Raw genomic sequence first — 24,514 nt, forward strand, 5'->3', positions numbered from 1 at the left:
TTTCAGAATGTTTTTTTCCAGCTGATAAATGATAAAAATGTTGACAGCCAATCAGAATCCATCCTGCTTTAAAGAGCTTGAGCATTATGACTAAACTTAGAATAAACAGAATGATATCTGATGTGGATGCTAATATAGTTACTGTTATAGTTATCATTCTTGGTGTGATGGGGCATTAAGACTAGAGTAAATGGGTCATTGTACAGTTGCACCTGAAGATTCAGAGATGAAACTCATCAATCATACATTAAACCTACTGAGCTATATTAATTAATTCATCTTCTTTCTCATTTCATTCAAGGACACACTAAATAATTTAGGATTTTAAAAATAAATTTTCATTCCTCATTGGCTGACTTGTTCTAATTTGAGGTAACAAAAACCAGTAACGGCAGAACTGATGAATTTTAGAATTAAGAGAGAAAAATAAGTCTTTTAAAATGACTTTTTCATGTTCCACAGAAAAAAATATATTTCTGTACCTGTACCTTGATTTTCATAATGGGAGCAGGCATTATAATCATATAATGACTAGGCTAACTGAAGAAATGAATGAAAAGCTAACATCATTTGACTAACAACACTGACATTTAAAATTGACCATTTAAAAAGCACAAGGTTTTTAATATTATATTAATATTATGACATAATATGTGGATATGATGTGGTCATGACTATAACCTTTAGCATCGATATTTAATGTAGTCGTAACACTACTTATATTAAAATAGTATATAATAGTTTATTTAATATTAATTATCATTTTTAAATATAGCATTATTAAATAACATTAACTAACAATATTTAATACATTTAACTTTTTAACATATTGTCAAATTTTATATAATTAACTAACAATATTTATATAAATTTATCTCTTGACATATTGCCAATTATGTTAAAGAAAGAGTGACATAATATGTAATTTTATGAAATATGTGAATTTTATAGTATTTCTTCAATACACTACTGCTCAAAAGTTTGGGGTCGGTAAGATTTTTTTATTTTTTATAAATGTTTTTGAATTATGGCTTTCATGCTCACCAAAGCTGCATTTATTTGGTTAATAATACAGTAAAACCAGTAATATTGTGAAATATTATTACAATATTAAAATAACAATTTTAATTTTAATAATTTATATTTTAATATATCTTAAAATGTAATTTCTTCCATTATCATTCCTCCAGTCTTCAGTGTCACATGACCCTTCAGGATTCATTGTAATATGCTGATATGCTGCTCAAGAAGCATTTTCTATTATAATGTTAAATGCAGATATATTTTTGAGGAAACCTTGATTAAAAAAAGTCAGGATTTTTTGATGAATACAAAATTAAAAACAACAATTTGAACCTTTTTGTAACAATGTAAGTCTTCACTGTTACACTTGATCAAATTAATGCTGAATAAAAGCATTCATTTATTTAAACTAAATATTTTTTTACTGACCCCAAACTACTGAACGGTAATGTACTATCAAGACTTCTTGCTATATTTAAGTGAGCGAAAGCATTTGCAACCAAAATTGTACAATGACTCATTTCTATGAAACAGAAATTCAATAAAAGCGCATTCTGGAAAATCTCAGGGCAACTCTACATGGCAGAAGTGGCATGTTTATGTCATGATCTTAAATAACGATCAGTGAGGGAAAGCATCTGGAGTGTTGATTCGATTCCAGTACCTCATAAAATCCTCGCACGAGACTCTCCGTCTGCTGGACGACACCACGCTCTATACGCCACTTCACCATGCGCTCAATGTACTCCTTCTTATTCTTCTCTGACACAGGGATATTGGCACCGCCAGTCTTCAGCTCACGCTCTGTGATCTAACACACACACACATGCTTCTGTGAGACAATGGCGAGAGGTTGTGCACACAAACAACAGTTTCTAGTCACACACTGACCTGTCCGAACACCTCCTCGTTGACGGTGAAGGTCAGGTCCAGCATGTCCTCTATGTCATTGTCCTTCATCCACTGAAGACTCTGATGAAACTCCTCATCAAGATACTCCAGATCACTCAGATCACACGGACTGCATACACAGATATCAACAAACATGAAATCATGGTCGTGATTTATGTAATCGCACAGAAGTAATCATAAGTCTAGGTTAAGCACAAGTACATTTATTAAAGAAATTTCCAATTTATGTTCAAATTTGAATCCTGAATCCTATTACTACTATATATATATATATATATATATATATATATATATACACACACACACACACACACACACACACACACACATACACACATACATACATACATACATACATACATACATATATATATATATATATATACACACATATAATATATATATATATATATATATATATATATATATATATATAACAACATTAATTACTAATAAAAAATAAATATATATATATTGATAAAAAAATATTTGAATAGAAGTAGTTTATGGCAAAACTTGATGCAAAATGTTTTATAGGAAATGATTATAAAGTACATTTTTTTAAATGAATACACACACATATATATATACACATACATACATACATACATACAAACATATATACATATATATTTTTTTTTTTGTGTGAAGGGCCATTTTTTATATTTTTATTTTTGTTAGTACTTTTTCAATTTACAAATACTCATGAGATGTTATTTATAGCAAAATAATAGACGTTTTTATTCAATTTTAACCAGATTTTGGGGGATTTTTACTATTTTCTATTTCCTAAAATATTTACCAAAAAACATATCAGAAATGTGCTTTGCCACTCACATTCGCAGTAGACCTTTGTAGAAGGGTCGCGTGAAGAAGGCATCCAGCAGGTACTGATGGATAAGAGCGAGACCCAGAATACGCCCACTAAACCGAAACCTGACAACAGAACGTGTTTAAAAAACATCGGGATATATTTCTGTTAGTTTGGTCTATCAAAAGTCATCTTGTAGGCACAGACCGAGCCAAGTACATTCTAAATATTGGTTTCAATATTGGATGTGCAGTGAAGCTTCACATGTGCCATGAAACTGTCAAATGTGCACTCACCACTCATGATGGTTGTCGACGAAGGCAGACATGGGGCTGATCTGGACGGTGTAGGTGTCATTGGCTGAATACTCAAACAGGCCGTAGTATGGGTTAAAAAGCTCCCGTGACACCAGAAAGAAAAACTCTCGTGATGGGCCACTGTAGTCCAGTCTGAACGGGAGCAAAACATAAACAAACGTGTTGAGAATCAATGAAAAAATCTATATATGTGTGTATACAACAACAGACTTTAACTTCTGCTTCAATAAATCATACTGTGGTATATTGGATTATTTGGTCAAATAGATTTTTTACAATAACAATGATATATATTAATACATGTCATGTAGTGTAAAGTCTGGTTATCTTTAAAACAAAGTGGTAACACTGACCCCTCTTCTCCAACAAAGCTGACGTAGAGTTTACTTCTCTGTAGATCTTTGCGCGAGTAACACATGATCTGATTGAAGGCGTCCTCCAGTAGATGATCTCTGCGGATTATCAACCTAAAACAAGCACAGGTTAGCATGAGTGTGAGAATGTGTTATAAATCAAGACCTCAGCGTACCCTACAGATGCTCACTTGACTTTGCCTGGACCCTGGCCGTAGCCTTTAGTCTCCAGTTTGCGATAGAAATTCCGAAGTTTGGCTTCAAAGTCCCGTTTGTACGGCGCAGGGGCCCGAGCGTTGGCTCGTTGTGTACCTGAGAGGAAGAGATCATAGTTACAAGAGAGTTTGCTGAGAAAAGTGACTTTTATCAAACATAGATAAATGTGCATAAAATGTATAGATTATATGGAACAATTCAAGCTTTATTAGTCAAATTTGATGGCTCTTTACAAACGAGACTTAATTTATATATATATATATATATATATATGTATATGTATATGTATATGTATGTATATATGTATATGTATATGTATATGATATATATATATATATATATATATATATATATATATTCAATATCACAAAAATAAGTTGTTCAAACAGCAATAGCGACGCTATGCGAGTGAATCATATTTTTTGAAAGAGATCCAATTTTTTATTAAAGGAGAACTCCGGTCAATTTTAACATTGAGCTAATTTTTTTGTAAATTTGGAGTGCTGTCAATACAGAGAACAATGACAAAAATCATTTTTATTCATATCTTTCACATCTACTGCAGTCAGATTGACCCGCGTTCACTCTGAAGGAATCACTCACATTTTCTGTGCACTTGTAATGACACATCAAGGATGTTAAGAGGCTAAAAGCAGGTTTAAAACTTGCCCCATTGAAGTCAACAGGGTGCAAATTTTAAAAAGAGGATAACACGGTGTAGGCAACACCGATTTTTGTCGTTGTTCTCTGTACTGACAGCACTCCAAATGTACAAAAAAATGAGCTCAATGTTAAAATTGACCGGAGTTCTCCTTTAATTATTCAATATACTCAACATATTCAACATATTTATTATCATTTCTCCTAGAGTCAGAAAATTTGAATGTAAAATAAATAAAATATAACTGAGATCTCCCATTATATCTCCTGAAATAAAAAAGGGCAATCTCTGAGCAACCACTGTCAATAAATAAATAAATAGTAGCATTTGTACATAAGGGATATGGTGCAAAATTACTCTATTCTCCTAGACAATTTAAATTAAAGATAAAATAAATTAAACATAACTGAAATCTCCATTATATCACTTTAGATATAAATGAACAACCGATGGATGGATGGATGGATGGATGGTCAGACAGACAGACAGGATGGATGGATGAATAGATAGATAGACGGAGAGGATGGATGGATGGATGGATGAATAGATAGATAGACGGAGAGGATGGATGGATGGATGGATGGATGGATGGATGGAGATTTTAAAGGGTAAAAGTAATCAGAATGGTTTGCAAGCGAGCAAAAAAAGCACTATAGAACCTCTATTACAGAACCTGTAACCAGCGGACAGTGTAATCCCTGAGCGTCAGCGGTGACTAAAGTCAGATCAGGGTTTGTTAGAGCATGATTCCCTCTGGCACCGTGATGTCCGCCACACTCCAAACAGAGTTTTGAAAATCAGAGTGTCAGTATCACGGTTTAAAAGCAGCCTGTAGGGATTATCCAAAAACCCTAGACTCCAAACACACACCAAATCCCAAATAGCGGATCTGATGGATTTGGCAGCCAACTCAAAAAATACCCAGGAAATCTGGCCGACTGAAGTCAAGCTCCACAACCAAACCAAAGCAATGCTGTGGAAGGATGGGTAGGACCAGAAACACAAATTTTGCAATTATCAAATGAAAGAATTTTTTTTTTATATCGTAATAGTATTAATAATAACAGTTTCTTGAGGTTTTGTAGATGAGACCGTGAGGAACTGACCAGGGGAGTTCTGAGGGGAGGAGACCGGAGACCCTCGAGGTGATTGACAGTAGCTGGGGTGCAGTAAGGCATGAGGTGGCACATACGACATCACTTCTTCTTCAAACAAGCTACAGCGAGAAAAAGAGACAAAGATTGTTTGTGTTTGGAGGCAAACAAAAAAAGATTTTTAAGATACATTTCCCTGAGAAGCCAAATTGCATTAGATATCAATAATATTTAATAATTTTGTTTTTTCAAAGAATGTATTGTGAATTGCAGTTTGTTTTGAGCTTAACCCTGACATATGATATAATACAACAGTTTATTGAACATTTAGTCCAAATCTAAAAAAGTCTGCACATGTGTTTTTTGTATGTAATGATATTTGATACATCAGGGTTTTATGGCTCATTTAGTATGATATGGGAGAATATGGAGCTTTATGTGAATATTTTGAGGGGGAACGTTTTATTCAGAGGCACAAACTGAGAAAGATATGAAATTTGGTGCAGTTATTGATATTTAAATAGCCAAAAAGATAAAATGCTGATGGCCTGTAACGTAAATGAATCAATGAGATTTGAGATAAAAATCAGTTTATATCTCCCAGTAATATGACTTAGTAAAATGATGTTTAAATGCTTAGTTTTATTATAAAAAGCTCAAAACATATAATGTAATGCAATATAATAATGACTTAACTATAAGTATAAGTATTTATAAGTATATAATTATAACACTGCAAATATAAGAGATTAACAAATAAACATTCATCAAAAGCCTGATGGATCATATTTGATACTCACATTTTAACATGATTTTTCTATAAAATAAAAATAAAAATGGATAAACTGAACTAAAGTTGCTTCATCTTGAAATTTTGCTAAGAATATAAAAAGTTGAGCCACCGTGCCGCCTCGTTTTTACAATTATACAAAATTATTATATGTGCTACAAAGTATAATCAGATGACAAAACACATGTAGTTGATTGTGTAGAACAGGTTTCTTAGCAAAGTTTTGATTATGTTGATAAGGCCTTAGAAATATGCATATCAAATATGATATAGTAGGGTTTATAAGGTTAAACCTTTTTTTCTTACATCCATTTTTGCAGGGTAAATTCACATTAATCACTGGAAGAGTACCTGAGCAAAATCACCAAGTCTGCATCGCTGGAGAGGCGAGCTAAACCCGAAGCTCCCTCATTACGAATAAACTGCACCTTCTCCCTGTGGATTAGAAACGTCAACATTTTCATAACCAATAGCTCAGAACTGAGGTTTGATTTGTAATATTTCTTTGAGTCTCACCTGAGTGAGTGATTCCTAATGAGCTCAGGCTGCCTCTCCTGAAGGATCTCATATACGTTCGGCTGCCGCAAAAATGCCACTATTTTATCATTGTAGGCTATAAAGAGAAGAGCAAAGCAATTGGTGAAATGTCAAATGAAGATGCTTCAAAAGTTATAACTCCACATTTTGATAAAACTATGCTTTATGAAGGATTTAACAAGATGAACAAATCTAGTTCTGTCTAAACACTTCCTGATGAAGCTTGGCTTGAACTGGCTCACCAACAGGAACTACATCTGGACACTGGTTGCGATTGGCTGAGAAGGTGTTGGAGGGGCGTGGCAGTACAGCGGGTCCAGCATGCCGAGGGTCATCGCCCACCTGCAGCACAGACAAAATAGGAAGTGACCACTATGTCCTCACATCCACAGGACGTCCCACAAGAAAACATTAGTTTACTGCAGTGACTGTATGTGAATATTGTAGCATCTAACATAAAAGTTTGTGTTTATTATATAATATATGTGTGTACATATGTATACCTGTGTATATATATATATATATATATATATATATATATATATATATATATATATATATATATATATATATATATATATATATATATATATATATATATATATATATATATATACACATACACACACACACACACACACATACATATACATACATACATATATATATATATATATATATATATATATATATATATATATATATATATATATATACACATACACACACGTGACTTGACAGTGTGTGTGTGTGTCTATATATATATATGAATGAAGAGTTCAGATGCAAAAGCCTCTAAGTGCCATCTGAAATTTTCTTCTAGAATGATCATTTTTATCAAGCTCGTATATTAAGTTCAATAATTTCACTTAAATGGCAATGCAAATGACCTATTAATTGTCATTTAAGTGAAATTACTAAACTTAAATATACAAGCTTTATAAAAATGATCATGCTAGAAGAAAATTTCAGATGGCACTTAGAGGCTTTTGCATCTGAACTCTTCATATATATTATACATATACACATTTAAATGTACTATATATATATATATATATATATATATATATATATATATATATATATATATATATATATATATATATATATATATATATATATATACACACATATATACATATATATACATATATACACACACACACAGTATGTGTGTATTTGTTTATACACACACACACACATGTATGCATACATATATATATATATATATATATATATATATATATATATATATATATATATATATATGGTACATTTAAATGTGTATATGTATAATATATACACATACACACACACACACACACACACACACACACACACACTGTTAAGTCAATTTTATTTGTACAACGCTTTTCAACATATATATAAAATAACAGGCTTCAGTTGCTTTTGCATAATTCACCGGATATGTGCTCCCTAGTGAGTGTTCTTTAAAGATGAAAGCTTCATTAAGGGCCCTGTGACTAAAGATCTGACAGCTCTTTTGCTAAAGCTGAGTGGATTGTAAAACTTTCCCTGGCCTTTATTCCCCAGGTGTTTATATAAGCAGAGGGACTTTTTAATTAAGTGAGCTCATTTGCATTTTATATTATGAAGACACAGAGGATTTAACGATTAGTGGAATAATATTTAGACACAATATGTTTACATGCATACACATATGGTCCACTGACAAACGCACTCACACAAGGGATTGTGGGTGGACTGATGTGAAAATGACACGGTGCATGCTGGGACACAGCGGAGGCCGATGCTGTGAAATTAATAAGCATATCTAAAGAGGCCTGAGAGGGTGATCTGTTCTCCACACGCCCCGACGTGACAGAACATCAGATTCCCTAATGAGAAACCTGCTGAGAGTGTTTTATCATGTAAAACTGAAGATATTTTCATTAGAATATCTGATCACTGTCACATGCATGTTAAGCATTTTATTATTGGTTAAATAAAGGCTTGTGTCAAGATACACTACCATTCAAAAGTTATTATGCTTATGCTCACCAAGACTGCATTTATTTGATCAAACATACAGTAAAAACTGTAATATTGTGAAAGTTTTTACAATTTCAAATAATTGTAATGTATTTTAAAATTATTTAATTATTCTGTGATGGTAAAGCAGAATTTTCAGCATCATTACTCCAGTCTTTATTGTCCCATGATCCTTCAGAAATCATTCTAATATGCTGATTTGCTGCTCAAGAAACATTTCTTATTATTATTAATGTTGAAAACAGTTAAATATTTTAGTGAAAACAAAATGAATATTTTATTTTTTTGGATTCTTTGATGACTAGAAAGCTTAAAGAACAACATTTATTTGAAATAGAAATCTGTACTTTTACTACTCACTTTTGATCAAACTCCTAGCTTAAAAAAACATCTTTTTATAAATCTTACCCTAAACTTTTGAACAGTAGTGTAATTTAGTGTCAATGATGAATTCATGTGAAATCAATTTATTTTAAATCAATTTAATGCACAAATAAGCTTACTGACCCCAAATCTTTGAACAGTCGTGTATATGAACTACATCTGTACATTTTTGCAGAAATCGCCAGGTGATGGCTAGTGTGTTGTGTGTAGTTGCCCGAATCAAAAGTCTCAAAGTTTAATTTAATTAATGAATGAAGTCAGAGGTGTGCAGTGATGTTTGGTGCAAGCCACATGGGAGGAGCTTGAACTGTGTAGCGTGCAGCGTGTGATTGGAGGCTCACCTCCCCTGCGCTGTGGCTGCGCTGGCGGCTGAGGTGCTGGCGGTGGGCCAGGAGGATGCTGGGTCGAGCGCTCTGCAGTGGCAGGCGTGGGTCTATGAAGGTGGTGGCCCTGCAGTTATGGTCCACGAAGAAAGGCTGAGGGAAAAACACAATCATGTCAAGCTTTCCCAGCAGCAAGTAGGCCGAAGGGTTTAAAAGCACAAATGTGAAGCTCATATTCATGTTAAAGCACTTTAGATTAATGCGCCAGTAAAAACACTAACACATGAAATATTTACAGTAAGTGTTACGGCTGTACTTTCAAAGTATATTTTAAACAGTACCACCTGCTTTCCTGCTAAGCTTCCATTATAAGCATATTACTGTAAAGCTCTTCCTGCTACATCAAAATTGTGTTATGTGGTAATTGACAACAAGCCACTGATGAATCAAATATAATTCACTTATGGTACATATTAGTAAATATGCTGAAAATAATTCAAAATATATCGATCTATAATTTTTGCATGTAAAAATATATGGGACTAAATGTAAAAATAATCAAATATAGAAGAGAAAGATGGACAGTGGACATACATACACACACACACACATATATATATATATATATACATATATATATATATATGTACACACACACACTTTTAATTATTGCTTTATTTTATTACATTATACTGATTACAAAATACATTAAATTGATTAAAAGTGACATTAAAGATATTTATAATGTTATAAACGATTTCTGTTTTAAAAAAAATGCTGTTCTTTTGAACTTTCGATTCATCAAAGTATTCAGGGGAAAAAAGCACAACTATTTTCAACATTGATAATAACAAGAAATGTTTCTTGAGCATCAAATCAGCATATTAGAATGATTTTGACACTGTGACACTGAAGACTGGAGTAATGATGCTGACATATATAATATTTTAATATTATAATTATAATTTAATTCAATAGATTCAATAGTTTCTTCTGTATTTTTTTATCAAATACATTCACCCTTGGTGAGCATTTGCTATCAACAACTTTAAAAAATCTTAATTATTCCAAACTTTGAATGGTGTGTATATATATATATATATATATATATATATATATATATATATATATATATATGATTTATTCGTTTTTTGGTCATATTTTATTTTATTTAGAAATTAAAAGTTAAAAGCAAGGGGTAGAAAATAGAGCGATCCAGAATGTGAACACAGAACACAGAAGAGATGTATCCAGACCTTTCCCGTATGGTCGTGTTTCATTTCCCAGCCTCGTGGAAGATCCAGCTGTTTGTTGGCGAACATGTTGAGGAAGGCAACCAGGTCTCGATTGTGCTGGTAGCGCTCAAAGTGGTGCGTGTCCCGGCGCACTTTGCTGATCATGTGTTTTAGACATGTGTTACTTGTAAACATGCGGTAGGCACTCTGAGAAAGGAAAGGCAAACAGTCAAGAGTGTTTCATACCGTGTTTAAGCAACATAAATATGTAACAAAATTACTTTTACAACAACACAGCATTTCACCAAAATGAATGACAGAACCAGATGACTGGTTAGTAAAACACACTTGTTTTTATGGCATGATTAACCACAAATTCCCTTCAAGGGACTTGGAAATGGGCTCGTGGGTAGGCTTGCTGCGGTAGTCGGTGTTACACGATGTTCGGCCTTACATTGATTACATTACTTGGCCACTGCGGGACTGCACCCACAATCTTTTTTTATATAGAAATAAAAACTATTGAACTATTGAACAACGAACACTAAAACTATAAACTGAAAGCATCTGCTCTGCTCCAAAATCGCCCCCTATATCCGTAAATAGGGAACAGCCATTTATAGTGGTGCCCGAAACCATAGTGGACGTTATCGAGTGCAATCATTCAATCCCATAATGCACTGCAATAACAAGCGTACAACCAATGTACACTCAACGGCTAGACAATACCCATAATGCACTGTGAGGGTCTGACCACAAGATGGCGACCACAGCTGAATCATCCTTACATCCATTTTCCAAACCGCTGGTCCAATGTGGCTTCAGTGTAATATCATATAAGTATAAATTCCTTTTTAATTGATAATTACATTGTTTAATTAAGGGTTGTACATAGTTTCCATGACGGAGTTTAAGATAAGTGTTTTCATTACTACTGGAGCTGCCAGTTTGCTAAGATTCAGATGACCGCAACCACAAACTATGCAAAAGCGGCAGTCCTTCCAGTGCACTCAGTGTCCGAATTCACTCATTCACTCCCGCAAGTGGACTATATTAATGGACTAATGTAGGGAATAGTGAATGAGGATATAGGGAGCGATTCCAAACAAGATTGCACTAATCATGTGACGAGAATAAGGAGAAATGACTGACAAGATGATGGTGGAGGATTTGGTGCGCAATAGATCCTGAGTGTCATTGATCTTGTCTTGTAAAATGTTTTTTACCGGTTTAAGCAAGTTTATATACCGGTGTGAAAATTTTCTCACCATGACATCCATACCTGTGGGTAAAAAAAGTGTGAATAATTAATGTGTTTGGAGACTAACAGGGTTGGAATGCAGTACGGTGAAGAAATCTGGGCTGGTGAGAAACTTGGCGCTGGGGGATTGAAGCAGCAGAGACAACCGGGAGCGAGAGCTAGTGGGCCCAACCACGCCGTCCCGACGGTACTCTGAAACAGAGGACAGCTTATAAGTGTGGTGCGTCTGTTGGGTTAAAACAAAAGATCTTTTTTACGAGACTCATATACTGTACAAGCAGTGCATTTCTATTGTGAGAGAGTACCAGGTATGGAGTGATGCAGAAGGTCAGCGTCGTCTGTCGGCATCTCTGCAGCCTGTTCGTCTGTCCTCTCATTGGTTATTGTCCTACGAATACTCTGATACCTGAACAAATATGGCATATTTTGCATTCATAATTTTGTACAAGGATAATTTATACTTTATCCTTCATAGATATAATAAAATAATATTTTTACAAATATTATTGTTAAATTAGTTGGTTATATATATTAGCTTACTCTGCACAGTTTTAAATAAATATAAATGCAAAATAATAATTAATAAGTAATCAATTGTAATTTTACATTTTATTTTTAATAAATTATACATATAATTGCATGTTTACTTAATAATACATATTAAGTAATCATAAATGTTATTTTTAATTACATTTTTAATAAATGATATATATATATTTTTTATATATATATATATATATATATATATATATATATATTTTTTTTTTTTTCAACATAATATTAAAATATTAAGCAGCACAACTGAAACAACATTGTTTCTTGAGCACAAAAATCAGCATATTAGATTATTAATTTAATTTAATTCAAATGGTGTAAACAAATCAAATGAATGATACTGCATTAAATGAAATTATTAATCATTTATTTAATTTAGTAATACTTGATTTGCACTTACTATTTTTCTTTATATTTGTGCCATACCTGTGAATTAGGAAAATGTGTATGCCACAAATACTTATTGCAAGCCATAAAACTGTATTTGCATTATTTTTAGTAATGAAGGGAATATTCCAAATATGTGAGTTCAAAAGGCAAAAAAGAACAACTTTAGGAGTAAAAAAGACTTGACTATCGTTTTTACTGCCATTTTGTGCTTGACGATCTTTTAATTTTAGATGCTGCGCACATCTATGGCACAAATGCTTTTGCAATTAAAATGCATGCCAATAAACCAATAAAGGGAGAGAAAGCATGAGAGATGTTTTGATAGAGCATGATAATGGCAGAACAGATTAGGCTGCAGTGGTGACATTTTTAAAGAGCATACGAGTGAGGATTAATAAATGGCATTTCGGACTCGGATAAATCCCAAGATATTAGAACTTAAGGTCACTGTGTGCACAGAACACTCTATCAGAACTCACTCTAATCATAGCTGACTTCATGCCATCTTGACAGATCTCTGCTGGTGTGAGTATAGCGTGCACGTGTGACTGACCTTCGGTTAAGCTGCTCCATCTGTTGAATGGAGTTGGATCTCTGTAGGATCTGAGGTGCAGCTGGAGCAGTGGGCCGCTGCCAGGTGGTGGTTCTGTTCACGTGATCCACATAGAAAATCCTGCCGTGGCTGTCAATACGGGCTTCCCAGTCTACAACATACATGTTATAATGATGCACGGGCAATTATAATGTTAGTCAAAGGCTTTTTTCATTGTCTGCGTGGACTGAAAAGAGCTTTGTGTTATGCTCATTATAGTATGACTACATGGGACAGTGGTTGGGTGAATCTCACACAAAGACAAAAATACTCTCTCACTTGGCGGAAGAGGCTCGTCCACTCTCTGATAGCGGCTGATGTCGTGACGCGCTGAGTGAAGGGAACGCATTGGCTGGAGGCCGTTCACTTGAGCACTGGCTCCTTCAAAAGGGCAAAATGAGTTTATGAATATAAAAAAAATCAATGTAAACATCAATATACTATACACAGATCATTCATAAAGTCCTCTATTACTCCGGTAGATAAAGCCAAACAGGAAATGAATGAATTATATTTTATATAAAACATATAATAATTCAAAAACATATTGAATTATTATTTTTAATTGATGCAATATATTTATTTTTCGTTTTATATTTTTATAATTGATGTTGTGTTATACCGTTTTATATTTTAATATTATCAATATTATTTTAAGATTATTATTCATGTTTTTAAATATTTATATAATACATTTTATTTTAATAATAACAACGAATAATGATTTAATTTATTGTAATATAATTATTTTTATATTATCAACAACAAATGAAAATCAGATTAAGTATGTTCTATTTTTTAAATAATAAATATCATTCATGTTCTTAATATTTATATAATATTATACTTTAATACTAACATAATGAATTATTGTTTTTATGTAGTTATTTTTTTTTTAAATCTATTTTTCTTATTATTATCATTCCTATCAACAAACATGATATACTATTTAATATTAAAATAGTATTTATTATAATAAAATATTATTTTTATTATTATTTATGTTCTTAACAGTTAATATTTAATATTTAAATGCATTAAATCATAATATAATATTATTTATTTTTTTATTAATGTGCAGAAAAGTTAAAACTGATGGGAAACCTGAAGGAAGTTTGATCTCAGCTCTCTCATAAAAGTGTCCCGATGCTGATTTACTTCGTAAATAACATGTGTCGTCACACAGTTACCTGTCTCTCCATCTGTTACCGTGGCAGCCTGTGCTGCATCAGCTGGCCTCCTCGCTTCATTGGTTAATTCCATCCCTTCAGCCTGTGATGCGTTCCCTGATGCTTGCAGACTCTGCCTCCTCTGCCAGATTTCAGCATCTTCTTCCTCCTCATTGGCTGCCTCACTGGAGTTCCCCTGATCTGCTGTGGCTCCGCCCCCTTCGCCAGCTTCATCACTGCCAGAAGCCGAGGGCTCTGTGACTGTAGCAGCCTCTGTTGATCCTTCATCCGCCTTCAATGCAACTCCTTCCTCATCCTGTGAGAAATGTTTTAGGTAAAATGATACAAAGGAAGGACTACATAACAAAACAAATTTGTGCAAATTATTTATATTAATTCATTACTATCATTATTATTTTTGTTATTATGCATAAAATTATGAGTATATCATAAAATATTATTTATAACAGTTTAATTGCCTAACTGTAGCTGACAACAGATCTATATATACTTATAGATGTGTATATGTGTATGTGTAGTAATATGTATATATATATTATTATTATTTTTTTTTTTACATTTACAAGTTTAATGTTTACAATAAATGTATTGGTAAAATTTTATTTTACTTTGTTACACATTACGTGTAGTTATTACTATGGTAATTAATTACTATAAATTGTGCTTAATTAAATGTGACCCTAAACCTAACCCTATAGTAAGTACATGTAGTTAATTAATATTACTCAGAGGCTTTTGCATCTGAACTCTTCAATTATACATTTAAGTACTAAGTGCCATCTGAACTTTTCTTCTAGAATGATCATTTTTATCAAGCTCGTATATTTAAGTTCAGTAATTTCACTTAAATGGCAATGAAAATGACCTATTTTCATTGTCACTTAAGTGAAATTACTGAACTTAAATATACAAGCTTGATAAATGATATGGCTTAACAAATTTTCAGATGGCACTTAGAGGCTTTTGCATCTGAACTCTTCAATTACACTGTAACACTGTAACACCAATCCATTAAAGTTTACATTCAATTTAACTACATAACTATAAAACTGTACTGCTAACTACTTAAAACCTGCATGCAAACTGTGGTAATACAACATATTTCCATAACAGGTAAAAACAAACAAAAACGGCAAACCCTTCAGACCTGTATTTTGAAAGCTGGCTGGTGAGAGCTTCCCGTGCCTTGTGTTGAGTCTCCAGAGGCAGAAGCTTCTTCTTGGCCACCATCAGCACCTCCATTTTGGCTCTTTATGGTGCCACTGCTTGACCCTGACGCTGTGGCTTCAGTATCTGTGGCGCTGCTCGCAGCTTCCGACTCAAGCCTCTCCCTGGCTTTCACGGGACCCTTCCCTTTGTCCTGTGCAGAGGAGGTGTGTCCATCAGGCCGAGGAGCGCCATTGGTCAATGCCGTATCCCGGGAGGCGTGTCCCTCCTCGTCTTCATCAGAGTCTATATGCAACATAGCATTGAGCCGCGTGTCAGTGGGGAAACTAGAGCGTAGCTTAGGTGAGGCGGCCCCAAGCAGTCTGTCTCCGGGGCCCTTCGGGGGCTCAATGGCGTCCAGGTAGTCGTTAAGCGAGGCCTGGCGATGAGTATGGGCCGGGGTTACTTCGGCCATATCTGGGGCTCCTTCTCTCAAGAGCAGATCTTCATCAGGGTCCATCATGCACTCTTCAGTCCTAAAGGCGTCACCGTGCAGGGACCCTTCGGAGCCAGTGGGCGAGGGGCCCCGGGCCATGCGGGAGGAAGGATGCAAAACGTCCTCGTCGTCTGATGGGCTCCCAGGATCTCCGTTCATAGAGGAGGCTCCCAGCAGAGAACCCATTGCATCTAAAAAATCACATGACACTGCATATCAAAAACAATAAGCCACAAGTGATTCTACCACGATTAATGGATCTTGCAAGGCATGGCAAAACTAACTAAAAAACCCACTAAAACGAAATGTTTCTTGAGCAGCAAATCAGCATATTAGAATGATTTCTGAAGGATCATGTGACACTGAAGACTGGAGTAATGATGCTGAAAATTCTGCTTTGAATCACAGGAATAAATTACATTTTAAAATCATGGGCGTCAGTTTGGTTTGAAATGTGCTGGGGACAGAGACGCATTCGGAAGTGCATTTTCAGAAGTGCTGGGTACAATGACGCATTCATTTTTTTTTTTTCTCTCTTTCGCGCAGGCCATGTTTTGAAAGACAATGTCCTGTAGCTTACTAATGTAAATAAATAAAAATGTATACAAAAATGTGATGATGTCCCACTCGTTTTATGAAGAAGAAAGCCTTAAGTTTTCAAAAAGCATTAGACATATGACCCACTATTCTGCTTCATAAGTACCATGTTGACAATATGACATGACGTGGTTTAATGTACCCAATGATTACCAAATTTCTCTCTCATATTGCTCCTCATAACCACTGAGAACGGTAAAAAAAAAAATCTAACCAAAAGTCAATTATTATGGACGTTATCTGACATTAAGCGTTTCTGCTTCACATTTTCAGCAGGGCAGCGGAGCGGCTGTGGGTTGACTCCCCACGGTTCTCATGGGCTTTATCCTCCTGAGACCCAGAAAAAAAAAGGTTTGTGAATTTAGTTTTTTTCCATGTCATCACACTGTTTAGAGCACAATAAACAAATGGTAAAAAAAACATTTTTGAAAAATAATATTTTATTCATACGTTATGCTATGTCCTCTGTAGTGGACGCCAGGACTAAGTTGTTTAAAAAATAAAATGACATGAAATTATATGTATAGGCAAAAACAATAGGATTTTTTTTCAATCACCAGTAAATTTTGGGGTTTCAGGATTTTTTCAACCAAAATTTGTATAAAGATTATTCTCAACTATGTTATGAAAGAAATAACGGAATGAATTGATACACCATTTTACTTTATGCAATATGTGGGTAAAATGGCCATAAATTACTTTTCCCATTCAATGCAATATATCTATACACTGTATCTAATGTGCACATTAATGTGTTCTTGGAGCAACATTTAATGAAAAAAGAAGTGTAATAATTGGAGTAATAATTGGCATTAATTGGAGTAATAATATCTAATATTTCATAGGAATATTGATGTATAATTTATTTCCATATTCACTTGTTGTGTCTCACAAAATGCCTGATAAACATGATTTAAGTCCTGGTGTCCTCTATAGTGGACACGTTTGAAATCAACGCCCTGTTCTGTAACAGAAAGTATTTTTTTTATTTGAAACCCCTTAACATTTTCCTGAGATGTTGTTTTATGAAATACAATTTGAAAAGTAGTCCAATTTAAATTATAATTACAATATATTATCATATTTCCATAAGAACGCTACATTCGATCACTAAATTAATGTCAGACATTTTTAAAGACCAAGGAGAAGTTGTTTTCATGGTGAAACCTCCAAACATTTGGTATCTCTGAAAAGTCCTGATTGTGCTCTTTATAGGACACCCAGGTTGTGTCATGTGACATGTACAGTATGATGCCAGAGAAATTCACTAAAATATAATGTCCACTACAGTGGACAAAAGTCTATTCTTGGGTCCCACATAAGTCCTAACGTGAAAAAGCTTTACATGGTTTAATGTACCTAAACAACGATCACCAAATTTCTCTCTCATATTGCTCCTCATAACCACTGAAAACTGTCAAAAAATCGAACCCAGAGTCCAATTATTATGGACGTTAAGTTAAAAGTGGTGGGTACAAAATGACTCATGATGAAATCTGAAATCGACGCCTATGTTTAAAATATATTCAAATAGAAAACAAGTTCTTATAAATTGTAATAATTTATCACAATATGACTGTTTTTACTGTTTTTTTGGTGAGCAAAAGAGACTTGGTGAGCATAAGAAACCTTTAAAAATCTTAATGGCTTTTGAACGGTAGTGTAATGTATAGATAAAGATCCTGTAATTGTTACCTTCATGTCCGTTGGAGGTGATCTCCACCCTGAAGAGAAGCTGTCCGCTCACATGGTCTGTCGGTAGACGCCGACAAAGCGTGTAGCTCACATGTAGATCACTTTTTTCCAAAAACAGTCATACAGAAAACAATAAGTTTAAAGCAAGCAAGTTTAAAAAAAAAATATTTGTAATATATTTTATAAAAATGCATATAATCTTGTGAAGCAGCAAAAAAAGTTTTTTTTCCTCCTTTTATTTTATTCTTTTATTTTTTTTTACAGTAGTAGTTACTATTATTATTGCACAACTTATGTTTCCATAAATATCAGAGGACAGAAATGAACTGCAAAGTTCCTGGAGGAAATGACTCTGTTGTTAATGGAAACTCATGTATAATAGATCCTCTCAGGCATATTTAATGGTGAATACTGACCCCGCTGTATGTCTCTCCAGCAGTCTCTGCACCGGCATCGTCAGCTGACCTAAAAAGCGTTTGATGATCGGGCGACTTTTTGCAAATTTGTCCTTGACCTCAATTTCCAAAACGTCCGTCATCAGTGCAACAAAAGTGTACTTCTGCAGGGGGAAATGAATAGAAGTATTAAAATTCTGTGCTGAGGAAGTGAAATAATATTCATTCTTATGTTCAATCTCATATATGGTAACAAAACTTTACTCTTATTTACTTACCATGGCACTGTAATATCATGATGTTCTTTGAAATACAGTGTGTTGGAGTACCATGTAAATACATTGATATGGCTTAACATTTATATAATTCAGTAGGTTTTTTTAAAATTAAGAAAAATATTTAAGTTTGAGAAATATTACCAACTTCTAGTTCAGTAGTTTCTTGGGAAATCTGAGGTTAAAGCCTTGCTCAAGGACACAAAGCACTCACTGAGAACTAGTTTGAAACTGGTCACCACTACTTGGTTAACCTCATTACCTGCCCCAGTCCGAATATGATTTACCTCTCCGTGCCACACAGGGTTAGTGGTGTTGGATATGATGGAGCTTCGTCTCTCTTGGCCGTGGTGGGTGAACGTAGGGAAGCCATGTCTCTTGCCTGGTTGGATACTCATCTTCAGATAGGGGTCCGGATTAAAAAACATGCCCTTCTTCAGACCCTGAGCCCTGATATCTGCAATAAACACACATACAATGTGAGCTAGCAGCATAAAAAAAATCTGTCTGTCTGTCTGTCTGTTCGTCCGTCCATCCATCCATCCATCCATCCATCTATCTATCTATCTATCTATCTATCTATCTATCTGCACTAGCAGCTCATTACCACAAGAGGGCAGATATATAGCAGTTTTAATTTAGAAGGCAACATCAATTTATATGTAAGATTGTATATTCGGGTTAGGATGAGATATTTGAAATCATTGTGAATTAGTCAGCAATTTCAAATTCATTAAACAGATAGTTCACCTTGAAATAAAAAAAATCTGTCATCATTTACTCACCCTCATGTCGATCCAAACCTGTATGACTTTCTTCTCTGGAACTTAAAAGAAGATATGTTGGTAATCAAACAGTTTCGGTTCCCATTGACTTCCACTGTATGGACAAAAAATACAATGGAAATCAATGGGAACCAAAACTGTTTGGTTAGCAACATTCTTCAAAATATCTTCTTAAATTGTTCCACACACACACACAAAAAAAAAGTCATAAACGTTTAGAACAACTCGAGGATGAGTAAATGATGACAGAATTGTTATTTTTGGATGGACTATACATTTAAGCCAATTTAACTACAGTATATTATTTTGTGCACAAATTGTATATTGTGGCTATTGTTAGAAATAAAAAATAAAATAAAATAAAAAATTAACTATTTACTGAATATTGGCATTTTTCAGAACAATCCATTGTTTTACTATAGTTTTATTATCTGGTTAAGGAAGGTTTGGGTGTATGGCCTCTCATACAGCTTCTAACATTATATAGAAATCAGTTTCATAATTAAATATTTGGTAAATATCCACTATTCTTACCTGATAGAGTAAAGCTGACCAATTTCCTGCAGTGTTCTGTGACAGACTGTCCATCCACCTGTCCTTCTGTCCCGACCTGCAGAGGACACCATAACACACAATTACACATTATGATAAGAGATATAGAGGCCCTAGCAGCCTGCATAATTAATATCCCTACACAAACATAACAAGCACGATTGAATGCCTGAGCTGAAGCAATGGACAGAGAACCAAAAACATTTTCATTTAGAAACTGATAGGTGATAGGATAAGCTCTGTTCAAATATACCAATAACCAATATACACACACATCAAATTATATATTCATTTATAAACTGCAGGCAGGTAATCCTCACTAATGTATATATCATATAGTATACTATATATATATATATATATCACAGAAATAAGTTGTTCAAACAGCAATAGCGACGCTATGCGAGTGAATCATATTTCTTGAATGAGATCCCATTTTTTATTAATTATTCAATATCCTCAACATATTCAACATATTTATTAAATATTTATGCCATATATTTATTCAATTTAATATATTTTACAGCAGTATTTTGGCAAAACTAGGGTGGTTATAATGACTTTAGCAGAAGAGATGTTCAGACAGGAGTTTTCATTCAGGATCAGGATCATGGTTATGAATAATTTAATCACATTATAATGTTCCTGCTCATTAATGTGGCAGCGTGATTTATGATTATAGACACTTGTTCAGTGGCAGAGCCCGAAAATGATGGCTTTTGAATGACGGTGAGATGTAATAGGCCTATATAATATAAAATACATTTCCATATGTCAAACCGATGCACATTTAACTCACATTTTGGTCAAATTTTTGGTGTGTATTCGCTCAAAACATGTCCTGCATCAATCTAAACCATATAAAATAGCAAGAGGAAACAGTAATTATATCAAAACATCAATTTTATAAAAAGTTCAGTTCAGATTGAATCCAGAAAATATTCCATAAGCTTTAAGTATGCAGATCTCAGACCTTAGATCACAGTCACATGATCAGATGTATTAAAGGGGTGGCATAATGCCCTTTTCACAAGATGTAAAATAAGTCTTTGATGTCTCCAGAGTGTGTGTCTCCAGAGTTTTAGCTCAAAATACCCCAGATATATTTTTATATAGCATGTTAAAGTTGTCAATTTTTGAGGGTGAGTGAAAACGCACCGTTTTTGTGTCTGTTCCTTTAAATGCAAATGAGCTGCTGCTCCCGGCGCAGAGGGCGGAGCTTCAAGAGCTCGTGTCCTTTTCACACAGACATGCACTGAAAATTTCTAAAACTTTTAGCCTTTTATGTTCAAATCGAAGTCAGAAAGATGGAGACTCAAGAAGAAGTGACAACATGTAGACAACATTTCTGAATGGTTAGTTGGTGAATTTATGTAGCTTATGTGTCGTTATCTTCTAGTCACTGATTAGCATATTCTGTCTTGATAATCTATAAATCCCGTTCCCGGGGGCGGGGTTTATGTAAATTTTAGGGTTGGTGATGTCACTAACCCGGGAGGAATGTCTTGTAGTCCCTACCAGCCGTTTAGTCCTTAAAAAGCAATTTCTTTAAAAGAAAATATCTCCCTTTGCTTTGAACTTTGAGTGTCGTAACTTGCAGATGTTGTTTATGCTCAATACAAAACCACTAAATAAAGTTAGAAAAGTGAAATCATATTCAACCACCCCTTTAATTAATTTCCATAGCACAAAAATAAGTTCAAACAGTTGTTCAAACAGCAATAACGACGCTGTGCGCGTGTATCAATCCGTTAACTATGGGTTCAAGTTCAAGCTCATGTCACAGAGGGGGGAATGTGCCCTTTAGACTAGTTCTGTGGCGTCGTGTCGGCAGCCAGGCGCTAAGCATATCAAAGAGCGCTCTCTACTTCCTGTGCATTCCCTGCATGCCTGTGAACATGATACGTCTCTGTGGAGCTCAGGCAAACTCCAGCGCCTCGTAATGGAGCCTGCAGATACACAGGCAGAGAAAGACCAAGAAACACATGCAGGCAGAGGCGATGTGAAGCCGATCGATCACACATGCTTTTGCTGCTTTTGTGCATAAGGATGAGCTCTGTTCGAATTTACCAATAGCCAATATACACAAAAATCTAATTAATTTCATATTAACGCAATTAATGCATTGCTTGAGAACCATAACAGACTTAAATTGGGCTAGTGAAATATATTACTTGGAATTAAATTACCATTCAAAAGACTGGGGTCAGCAAGAATTCGTTTTTTTTTTTTTTTATGTAATTAATATTAAATTAATGACATTCATAATACAGTTCTGTTTTAAATAAGTACTGTTCTTTTAAACTTTCTATTCATCAAAGAATTCTGAAAACATGTATCATGTTTTACACATAAATATTAAGCAGCATAACTGGTTTCAACATTGATAATAATAAGAAATATTTGCAAATCATCATATTAGAAAGATTGCTGAAGGATCATGTGACACTGAAGACTGGAGTAATGATGGTAAAAATTCAGCTTAACCATCACAGGAATAAATTATACTTTAAAACATATTCAAATAGAAAACAGTTATTTCAAATGCTAATAATGTTTCACAATTTTTATTTTTTTACCGTATTTTTTATTTTCTTTAAAAGGCAGCCTCTGTGAACGTTACAAAATCATTATAAAATCTGTTTTAAGATCCTTTTGAATATAAATGCCTCAGTGTAAACACTTTAAAAGTGCTGTTTAAATATTGCATTTAAAATGATTTATCAATGTATTATTTGTTGTTACATTTAACTATATTTTTAAATATGGAAAAATTTGTTTTAAACGTTCTATTTATTTGTCAATATGAAGAGTGAATTATTTTTTCTTTTCTTTTTTTTCTTTTTTTCTTTCCTCACTCTTTCATATTGTCAAATTATGGATAATATGTCTGTTGCTCCCCTTTCCCTGTCTGTTTGTTTGAATGGATGTTACTTCTAAAGACAATAAAAAGTTGATCACAAAAAAAAAAGTGAATTATTTACATTTTTCTTTTATTAATTAATAAATTGATATTTCTAAGAGAAACCCCAAGTCCTCTACAATCCAATTCCATTTTCGACCCTTTTTGTTCTTTGTAGTGGTGACGTGACAATAATGGAAATATGATAGGCATCAATTGAACCTGTGCTTCCCAAATAAGCTCCACACCTCAGTGTGTTGGAGTATATGCATTAATCTCTAGTCTAGGCTATGGCTCTGACATATAATATTGACTTAAACTAACTATTGACCTGACCTAACTATTAAAAAGAAGGTTAAAGTGGTGGGGGTGCTATTATGAAATTGTAACATTATGCCATTTTGATGAGAGATGCTTTCAGATGTTTCTCTGAAGTTCACGCATGACAATCACTTTATGAGTGAAAATACTCTTTTCAACCACAATTCAAAGATTTATAAAGGATGCCAGCAACTCAATGTTTTAAATCCAACACTCAGCAGAGTCAGACACTTACTGTAACTCCAGGGTTCTTGACAGTGATGCAGGAGGTTGTGGCCCTCAACGCTCCACTCACTCCATGGTAATATTTGAAACAGATTTTGGTCTCAGCTGAGAAATATAAACACAGGATCATGTTTCTGACAGATCACATTTTTTAAATACAAACAGCACATATGGTATCTCCATTATTATTCTCATATTTGATTATTGTTTCAGCCTAAGGCAGGACGCTCACAGACCATCTGACCCATAATGCACACAAAAATGGAAAGAGCTTTCCCAAAAGGGCAAGCTGTATTCTGATTGGCTGCTAAACTAAGCGTTTCAAAGAAGAAATCTTGCCAAAGTTTGTGAGATTCATTGCATCTAATATTTAAAAGATATTCAAGGGTTTTTGTAAGAGACATTGGGCCCTATTTTAACGATCTGAAACGCAAGTATCAAACGCGAAACGCAAGTAACTTTGTGGGC

General features: G+C 34.0%; 1 protein-coding gene across 2 annotated transcripts in view; it reads right to left on the bottom strand.

The window, feature by feature from the left end:
* Positions 1-24,514, bottom strand: part of hecw2b (HECT, C2 and WW domain containing E3 ubiquitin protein ligase 2b) — a 60,334-nt gene that overhangs the window by 4,563 nt on the left and 31,257 nt on the right. For both annotated transcript variants that reach the window (XM_079856448.1, XM_079856449.1), the window contains 23 exons: positions 24,057-24,151; positions 20,581-20,656; positions 19,549-19,718; positions 19,008-19,150; positions 18,592-18,692; positions 15,805-16,490; positions 14,658-14,952; positions 13,747-13,848; positions 13,429-13,579; positions 12,236-12,336; positions 11,998-12,122; positions 10,691-10,876; positions 9,453-9,587; positions 6,957-7,056; positions 6,694-6,790; positions 6,529-6,612; positions 5,400-5,509; positions 3,608-3,728; positions 3,417-3,530; positions 3,043-3,195; positions 2,773-2,871; positions 1,915-2,044; positions 1,688-1,834 (listed from right to left, as the gene is read on the bottom strand). In XM_079856448.1, coding sequence (XP_079712574.1) covers positions 1,688-1,834; positions 1,915-2,044; positions 2,773-2,871; positions 3,043-3,195; positions 3,417-3,530; positions 3,608-3,728; positions 5,400-5,509; positions 6,529-6,612; positions 6,694-6,790; positions 6,957-7,056; positions 9,453-9,587; positions 10,691-10,876; positions 11,998-12,122; positions 12,236-12,336; positions 13,429-13,579; positions 13,747-13,848; positions 14,658-14,952; positions 15,805-16,490; positions 18,592-18,692; positions 19,008-19,150; positions 19,549-19,718; positions 20,581-20,656; positions 24,057-24,151 — 3,521 coding nt within the window. The remainder of the gene's footprint in view (positions 1-1,687; positions 1,835-1,914; positions 2,045-2,772; positions 2,872-3,042; positions 3,196-3,416; positions 3,531-3,607; positions 3,729-5,399; positions 5,510-6,528; positions 6,613-6,693; positions 6,791-6,956; positions 7,057-9,452; positions 9,588-10,690; positions 10,877-11,997; positions 12,123-12,235; positions 12,337-13,428; positions 13,580-13,746; positions 13,849-14,657; positions 14,953-15,804; positions 16,491-18,591; positions 18,693-19,007; positions 19,151-19,548; positions 19,719-20,580; positions 20,657-24,056; positions 24,152-24,514) is intronic.

The sequence above is a fragment of the Squalius cephalus genome (assembly GCF_949319135.1).
Source record: "Squalius cephalus genome assembly, chromosome: 2".
Lineage (NCBI taxonomy): Eukaryota > Metazoa > Chordata > Actinopteri > Cypriniformes > Leuciscidae > Squalius > Squalius cephalus.